Here is a 9738-nt window from a genome sequence, read left to right on the forward strand (position 1 = left end):
ATTATTTGTAGAGTAAATGAAATTTGAGCCATGATAGTTGACCGAAAGGAATTGAAATGGAGAGCAGAATGGATGGAAGGCTAGAAAGGTAAAAGAGTGCCCATTGATAAAGGAGAAGTATATGGAAGATTGAAAGATTTAGTAAAACAAGGTAGTTTTCATTCTTATCCAAAAGGATGCCACTTTTGCTGTCTGTCGACAGCAGGCGTGGAAATCCCAGCTCAAGCTATCATGTAATTTCACCTGTCAGAAATAGATATATGCTTAGATTTTTATTTCATCTAATTTTCAGGTGAGTATCTTAAGCATCTTCCACATGCTGTCTTCAGATAGAATATTCTGCTTCATCACGTGAATGTCAGGTGATGACTGAAATTGAATTAGATGACATACTTGGTAGAACGAGCTGTCATCTTGTGCTACTTTGTATTTGAAGTTGAAGTTTGAGCAAAATTATACAAAGGAGCAGTGCTGGAAAAGGCAAATTCCGTTGTGCTCTTTGAAAACTGCAGTCACATTTTGATTCATACCGCAAACAGCCGATGCTGTGTGTATCCTTTTCACCTCCTCACCAACCTCTGTATTCATCATCTGTGATTATTCAAGAGCAGTGACTGTCACTTTTGCTTAGTAGTTACCTGAAATCAGATGAAAGATGCTAATTCTGTGTTATTCAATGTCTTATTCCAAATGCAGTCACTTAGCGATATGAGTGGGATTTGTCAGTAATTGTAAAGGAATGAGCTTTGGTCACATCAACACTTGCAAATGAAACCTTTTATCTAGAGTTTCTTTTCAAATGAAGATTCAGAGATGTCAACTAAATGGCTTAGTCATCCGACTGTGATGATTTGAAAAAGCGCAGTCTAATTGCTACGTACATCTGTTTTGCCTTGCTAATTCGTGATGCAGAGGATGAATGTCTACACTGATGTATGAGCTGAGAAGATTTATGGCAAAGGAACAAAGAGACATGAATGAGATTCTGTAGGAAATACGAGGAACACCAAAACGAATGTTAATAGCCTGCAGTGAAAATGTTATCATCATTTCGCATACAATGCTTCAAGCTTAGGTTGCCATAAAAGCTCTTGTACCCATGGTATGTTCTTGTCGTGTAACAATGAACTGTGTGAACAACAAATTAGGCATATTATTCCAAAGAATATGTGCTAATGACAGGCTTTTGCTGCCTTTTGGCCTGTAATCCCTTGCCCTATCTAGTCCAATTCATTCCATTTCCTCCTGGATTCAAGCTATTACATCTAGTCTACACCCAGACCTGTTTATTAGAAAGAAATCTATGTTAGATGAATCTGTGCCCTGTAAAAATTCTCTTCACTTCACACATGCTTTGTGCCCTATTTACACACAAGTGTCATTTCTCCAAAATATGATTAATGCCACGAATTGATTATCATAATGTACAGTTCCTGTTAAGATTGAAAACATCGCGTAAAATAATTCATGTTTCAATAATACTGTTTTTGTTTTTGGTTTTTGGTTTGGGTAATTACGAAAACCTTGTAGTTTCCAAGGTAATGAAAGCTTAAAGTATTAATTCATTATGTTTCTCTTATACCATAAACCTAGATCTAATGAATACTCATACAACAAGTGTAGGTCATGTCCTAAAATATACTTATCAGAAAATATCATAGGTCAAGGGTTCTGTCAAATATACAAAGACTAATGGGTAGGCGGATGGTGCCAAAATATGATCTTAATATTCCTCTACTTTTGAACGAGAGAGTCTGAAGGTGGGTGGGAAAGGGATTTTTCTTTCCCATCTCACCTGGTATATAGACAAAGAGGTAACCTTGGAATAGACAATAGTGCAAGCATGTGTGTGCCTTGAAGAGTTCATCAAGGGGCTGGGGATCAGACTAGCACTATTGAACCTGCCTATCAGATTACTGCACTCTTGTCACCTGGCCTGATTGACAGGTCCGCAATATCACTCCCCTGACCACAACTTGTAGCTGTGTCCAGTTAGAAATGTGGGGATCCATTGTCCACTCCTTTGTCCACTCCTTCCCCCCCCCCCCCCTCATTCATGAACTATGGCTGGAGTGTAATGAGTGAAGCCATGCTGTTAATAAACGGAGTAAACAGCCTACAATCTCATCAGCCCCCCCCCCCAGTTTTCTGTTCTCCCTATGCTTTCTTACCCCTATCTTCACAGCTAGATGCATGGTTGTGTAATTATATAGATTACCCATTAGCATTTGAATCAAGGAGCCAGTTGTTTATCAGTAGGAGGGGGAGTTTAGGCTAAATGGATTTGGGGGGAAAGTCAATAATAAGGGCTTAGAGCAATGAGTTTGAGCCTCTATTGATGTCTGTTGTGGCCCCAGCTTCCAGATTTCCTCATTTGTTCGGCTAATTCTTTACCCGCGGACTGCTCATTTAGTAGCGTGAGAAGACATTGCTCTGTTCTGATGAAATTTTGTGGTCCAGACTATTGGATCTTCTTGAGGAATGAATTGGATGACTAATCGGGGTGATTCTCTGGTGAGTATTGAATCCTTAGAAAAAACCTTACCATTAAATCAGTGCTAGGCACAATTGCAAAAGAATATTCTCTTAAAAAAGACTAACACTCCTAGAAAACGATGATTCCCTTCTTTCCAGACTTATCTTTCTCGTCCTGTTTGGTTCAGTCATACCAACAAAGAGAATAGTGGATCATGTGGGACCATTTTGATCTGTTTGAGTAAAATTTTCTCTCCATGCCCCAACATAGTTGACACATGCTCTATGCAAGCCACCACATGGCATGATAGTAGTTTGATTTACATAAAAAGTTCAGTTCGAAGCTACACCTCCAAGGCAATAGTCCATCTGTGGAGAAGTCAGCAAGCTTAATCTGTGTTTGACAGAAAGTCAGTTTCTATTGTTATCAAAGTACATTATGTTGTACAGTATATGCAATAATTTGCATATGTTTAATTTCCCCCTAGTTTTATCTGTTAATCATTCTTGGTAGACAAGCAGCACTCATTGATTGTGTGTGTCTTGGCCATGAAACAAATGCTCTATAGATTAACCTGGAAAATTACTGTATTGCTTCCAATGGATTTGTTTTCTTGTTGTGACAAATCTGCCCATTTTGTAAAAGAGGTCCTCATGTCAGTATGATGTTGAGTGTCTGTTTGAACAGCTTTTTTTTTCTTTTTTTGTACGCAATTGAAACTTTGGTATGAAGATATTCTGAGGACCAAGAAGCATTGTTCATTAGAGCAAGAGTATATGATATGTATCTGTTTGGAAAAGAGAACAGACTAGAAGTGAAAAACAGAGCTAAACAAACAATGAAAACACTTCTTTTTTTTATCGGAAGCTAAGAAAACTAGCTTTCATGTAGGTCCTGTCGTACTTCTCTTTGATCAATGTATCAGAGTTCTCTGTACCAAATTTCCACCATTCCCTGTTGTACCTGTAACCAAGGAGGTACTAGGCTAGTATGTTCTCGTTTGTACCCTGTGATGACCTGAGAAATGAAGTATGGTGTCTCGTGTGCCAGACATGGCATGTAAGTGGATCTGGAATTACATTCTGGGAATGCGTATCATTTAAGAAGTTTCCACCAGGGATTTTCTGGTGAGTGACGAAAGTGTTTTCTTCCTGCGAATCAAGCCACATGCATGAACCCAACACCACTTCCCACACACACTAAACCTTGTGAGATATGGCTGCGTCTTCAGTAAATGCTATGTAGAATGAGATTTTGAATGCCTATCTCTCTCCTTACAACAGTCAGAGCAAAGAGGGTTGGGGCTGCAAAGTTGCGTTTGTTATGGACTGCAGATAACACTGCTTCTTGCATTTGATTTTCGCATCATTCCTGTGGTTGAATGTTTTCCTTGAACTGAGTAAGGTTGACTTCAAAACATTTACCTTTGAAAAACAGACAAGCTGCAGTCACACATGTACTTAGCACTTATCCCTCCCTGTATACCCACTTTCCATCTCCTGTTGGTAACATTGGGCGACCGACCTCCGCACATTTTTTGTTTGGTGGTAGGCTGGCACTGAGTAAGGGGGCCAGGAGAAAACAGTACCCATGTTTTATTTGCCTCCACTCATTGCCAATTACTTGTTTACCAGTGCTTCCTGTTGACTCTCAGATTAGCCTAAGTTCGTGGGCACACAAGCCGTTGCAGCAGCAGCAGCAGGAGTGACCAGTTGATGGAGAAGTGCAGCTGGCTGGGCCTGCCACCAAGGGCTTCAATGTATGTGTAAACTGGAGATGGATTTGCGTAGTAGTCAGATGAACACTCTCTCATCTGTCCATTGGAGAGCTGGAGCTATTTCCCCTGCACAGTAGAGTTGATCAACTCATGATTTGTTGGAATTAGAGCTGGACACTTCACTGATTTTTTTTTCTTCTGTTGAGTTTTGTGTTGTCTTTGATCATTGACCTGTTGGTGGTCTAGCCATATTTATGCCCCATTTGGTTGACACACACATCAGAGCAGCACATCTCATACATATATAGGGACTTTCGAGTGAGTTTGAAGAAGTGCGGAGTGTTTTGATTTGTTTTGCCGACTAGCTTACTTTTATTCTGACATTTGAATAATGAACTGGATAATCATATGTTGAATCACAATTGCCATGGTAACATTATACTCTGTATCTTTTGCTAAATACAGGAGTGGTGATAACATAGGTTGTTGTAACCAGTGTCTTATATAATATTTTGATGCTTGTTTCAGGATTCTTCTACACTGTACGAACACCTTCACATCCCACGGAGCCTGCAAGAAGCTTGGAATAGCGACAGGTGTGACGTGTGCGGTACCCACGCCAACCAGCTGAAGGGCGAGGCTGTGGCCATGGTCCAGTCACTGGAGGAGGCGCAGGCCCAAAGTGATGGAGCCAACATCGGCCGCCTCTCCAGCCTGGTGGGCTCCAGGGACCTGACCTCCCTGCAGAGGTACCTCTACGCCCACCACCACGCCCATGGGGTGTCACCGGCCGCCGCCGCCCAGCACCACCGCACCGCCCGGCAGCAGGTGAAGGCTGCACCGCACACCACCGCTGCTGCAGCGCATGTGGCAGCAGCGGCAGCAGCTCGCAAGCAGGGCCTACCCCAGGGGCTCCCCCAATCTCTTCAGGCTCAACAGTACCTGGAGGAGAGTTTAGGAGCAAGCTGGTGGACACACCCAAAACTGAGCTCTGTGCTGTCTTCCGCACATCAGGTAAGTGCATTTTGTCAAGCTTGTAGGAAAATTGTCCTTTGTAAGTCATGTTTCCTTAGGTGCCCCAACATTGCCCTGTCATTTTCCATCTATATTTAAACATTTTGTAAGTTTAGTCAATTCTCGCTATCGCCAATGACGTAAAAAGTACCCGGATGTGGCTTTTTCGTCAAGATTTAGTGCACTTGGTAGCAAGGGCACTTCCGGCGCGGGGCATAATTTGCACAGCGCTAGCGTGCGCGTACGTGTACCTTACCTATAGCGCAGCGCCGACCACGGATACTAGTACAGTAGGCCAATAGGCCGCTGTACCGCCCGAGCTACGAGCCAGCGAGTGGCCAGGCCTGTCATACTCGTAGTGTCGTACACTGTTGTCCCCGCCGGCGGCCGGCCTTGCATTAGCATTCACCATAGACAGATAGACAGAAAGATCCGTCTGTCAGGAGGACTCTTTTATATTTTGCCATTAACGCTGTCCTCCGTAGACGGAGGGGATCGGTGAAGCCAGACGCAGTCTCCGCGGAACATTCCCCGACGGACAGATACAGACCGATCTTTCGGTCAACATGCACCACACTGCACGCAGCGCATAAGCTAATTACATAACACATACCGGTACGGCGTACTGCTTGATCATGCGATCGATGAGCACATCACAGATCAGTCATCTCTGCATACGCTGAAAATATGCTGGAAAATATTCACCCACCTGGATATACAGTATATCGTCATGGAATATGCCCATCTTTTCTTTTATTTGTTCTCTGTCGAAATGTCACGAACACAATCGGGAACGAACAGTGATCTCGAACTTATCCTGTCTCCGAAGCAATTTCTTCCAAGTAAGTACGTACAATGTACGTAGGCACTAGGCCGCTACTACCTAGTGCTACTATAATACTACCACTACTAGTAATTCGCGCGTGCACGTACTGCGCTGTGGAGTCACCCGCAAACTTCACCCACGCGGCCACGTCACGTCTCGCATGCCAGTAAGGGTCCTATTTCTGCAGATTTTTTCCATTTATTGTCGTGCGAACAACACATGGCAGCTTCGCAGCAACAACCAATAGTCGTATTAACAGCAATTTCTTAAGAATGGAGAAATTTCAAATCATATTAAAGCTGTAATTCAAGTCGAGAAAACCGGAAATACACGTAGAATACAGTCGGTTGTGTGTGTAAATAGCATTAGTCACGTATCACGCGCGTACGAACGGAAGTGACTTTGCTACCGGACTATCCCATAAATGACGTAAATGACGCTTAAATCAACATCCGGGTACTTTTTACGTCATTGGCGATAGCGAGAATTGGGTTATCATTTATTGGGTTCAAGCCCAAGCTCATTTTTTATATAACCAGGTGACACACTGTCAGAAATTGTGCATTTTTATTTCTCATAACCATGAAAAGGAGAATATTCCAATCAGATGTCTGTGCATGTAAGCATGTGACAAGAGAATTACCAATGGCAAAGATATTTGCAACAATTGAAGGACTTGTATCTTTTAAACACTAATTGTAAAATCATTTTGGAAACATTGATCGATGAGCTCAAATGTAGTCAAAGTAAAACATATTGTTTTGACTCAATTTTACAATCTACAATGTATCAATCTACAGCTTGGTCAACTTTGACTGGAAATATATGACACCGTGGTGATACTTTTAACCAGAAGATACAAAAACTTGATTTCTTTAAATATTTTTGTTTTATTTGACATGTAAATTTTGAAATGTTGAGGTTAGCATGCACAAGGCAAGGTGCAGATTCGTGTAGGAGTACCCACGGTCTAATGACCCAGATTAAAGTGAGTCACCTCAATTAATACAGGACTCGGCAAACATTGGCCTCAGGTGTGCAAACCAAGCTCTCTTTCCCTTTGAAGAATTATAGCCAGTGTTTCTACCCACCACAATGGACGTATTTGCTGTACAGATAATGACACAACTTCAATACGCACGATTACCATGTGATTTGAACAGTACCATGTGGCAGATAAGGTGCAATATTTCTTTGATACCATCAGCCGAAAAGATCCCCTATATCATATGATATCGGCCAGATGATACTTTCTATTTATCTTTCCTGCTTTTCTTGAAACTTATGGGTGCGAAGGGGTAGCATGCTTTGCAAAAGATGTGGCATTTCATATTTTGAAGACCTTGACTTCACGTGTCAGAAAACAGTGGACCTAGAATGGAACTTAGGGTACAATTGCGCTTTGATGAAATCCTGCTGGGGAATTAGAAGAACTTCGTCGAAAGAAAAGTGGGACACGAGGTCAGATATATTGTCTGTGGGACTACAGTTGCTATTTGCCAATAGATAATCAGTGTGGAAGTCCTATAAATTCATGATATAATTTGTATAGTGGCGTCTGTCAGTGCATTAGGAAATTCTTTTTTTTTTTGTGGGTTTTTTTTTAATGAAAGCACAGCCCAGCTTTAAGTCTAAAGATAGAATCCACTCACTGCTGAGAGCAAAGTTTGCTCAGAAGATTGTCAATTCCTTGTAGATCTGAGAGAAAAGGATACCAGCAAAGCAAACATTGTGCTGGTTTGCACGAAGTATCTATATTAGTTCCTAGTGCAGATAAAATAATGTGCACTAACCAGATTCCATCCACATCAGTTGGGGAGAAGGAATTGTCTTTCCAGGAAGCTGGAATAAATAAATCTGTTGCTATCAGAATATACCTGGTTCAAATTATCAGGGAAACGCCACCATGCAGAAGGGTTCAGGGACCTCACTCGAGGTCAGTGAACTTGGAAGGAGGCCTTGAGAATCAGTTTATCATGAGGCAGAAGTAATTGTTTCTGTGTGTCGCCATGGCAACAACATTTACTCCACATGATGCAGCACTGCTCTCTGGTCATGCGTTTGGCAATAGTGAAAAAAGTCCAGGTGTGTTGGGAGGAAGAGAGTAAAGGTTTATCGCTGCATTCGGTCAGTGGATCTTGCGGTCTCTCCTGTGCAGGAAAAGTGATGCAGCAATCTTGATGGAATATGGTGCTTATCTTTTTTTTCTCTCTCTCTCTCTTTCTTAGCTAAAATCCTTGTGGGTTGAAACAGTGAAACAAGTTCAACTGTAATAATTTTATTGTTTTTTGACAGCTGATACAATTTTGCCTGTTTCAAGGATCGTGTTATAGTGAGATTTTACCATGCTACAAGTTAAGTTTATTAAAGTGCTTCTTTCCTGTGAGCGAAAGAAAAAAAAAAGATTAACATTTAGGGAAATTTAGCGTAACAGTCTGTGCATGGTGGGATCAGGTCTGTGATATCTGCTATTGATTAAAGATAATGAGCTATATTGTGATTGAATGTTTTCATCTAAAACTTTATATTCCATTTAATTAGGAAGATACCAGTGGAGATATTACAACACATTTGCAATGATTGTAATTCTTCTGAGATTTGATAAATATACCAGTTTCTTCTGCCTCGATGATAAATTCAAACAAGATGTTTTGTTTGTTCAGGAATCCAACAACACCCAGTCCTGGAAGTTGGAGTTAAGACATTTCTGTAAAGTTCAGCAGGGTGAAATAAGAGTTTAAGACTGTATTTTTTTCCATGCAAATCTTATTGCTAAAAGCCATGACATTCAGGGGTGTGATATTGGAAATGCGAGCGTCATCAGAAAATGAGAGAAGGGCGAGACAAACTTCTCACCTGATTTCCTCGTTTGGAGCGATGTGTGCATGCAGGGTTCATTCCGTGCCATGTGCCCCCGCCACTAATATATACGAGGCACTTCGACCAGTCCGCATCTCCGAGGGTCTTCAGTCACCGTGCAGAGCCAATGCCTCCCTCTCCAGAGAGCCCAGCCCAGGAAGCAGGCGAGGTTGAATGACACACTGGCCTTTCTTCCCCCTCACCCCTCTTTCTCTCCACCCCACCCCCTCCCACATTTCTCTCTCCTCACATTCTCGTCGTCAACGTCACCACCAGCATTTTTAGCAGCCGAAGATCAGTGAGTGACGAGAATGATGGAAGGGGAGTTAAAGGTGGCAGCGCTAGTTTACCACCAAGCAATATTTGGTGAGAGATATGTATTGGTTGTCTGTACCACCAAAAACAACAACAACAACAAAACAAAACAAAGCACACTCAGCAAACAAATTTGAAGTTAGCTTCTTGAATTGGCAGTTGATCACATCATCAATATATATAACATAATTCTATTCATGGGATTAGTTCAGTAGGAATTTGGAGGTGACATGCAAATGATGGAACTTTCTTATTCCTTATTCAATTTCAACGAAGCCTTTACTGCTGTGTTTGTTTCACTTTGCGCTCTTTTAGAAATTTATATTAAACCTGGAGTTGAGTTTCACTCCCATGGTAGTAGCTATCATTGAGGAAGCCTTGTTGGTAGCTGTCAAGCAGAAATCACTAAGTATAACATCAGAATGATGGATCACTAAAGAAACACGTAAAAACATTCCATTCTAGCATGTAATGTAACATATGGTTAGAAACTTGTAGTTTTGTGTGTGATGCTGACTTCATAAGCCTTTG

At 41.6% G+C, this 9738-nt stretch overlaps 1 protein-coding gene across 1 annotated transcript in view; it reads left to right on the forward strand.

Moving 5' to 3' along the window:
* Window positions 1–9070, forward strand: part of LOC139739538 (uncharacterized) — a 114527-nt gene extending 105457 nt beyond the window's left edge. Inside the window, exons 2-3 of the mRNA XM_071650140.1 lie at window positions 4722–5247; window positions 8925–9070. Coding sequence (XP_071506241.1) covers window positions 4722–5247; window positions 8925–9070 — 672 coding nt within the window. The remainder of the gene's footprint in view (window positions 1–4721; window positions 5248–8924) is intronic.
* The last annotated feature ends 668 nt before the right edge of the window (window positions 9071–9738 follow it).

The sequence above is a fragment of the Diadema antillarum genome, unplaced genomic scaffold (assembly GCF_040938485.1).
Source record: "Diadema antillarum isolate AM-2024a unplaced genomic scaffold, OU_Dant_1.0 scf00000029, whole genome shotgun sequence".
Taxonomy (NCBI): domain Eukaryota; kingdom Metazoa; phylum Echinodermata; class Echinoidea; order Diadematoida; family Diadematidae; genus Diadema; species Diadema antillarum.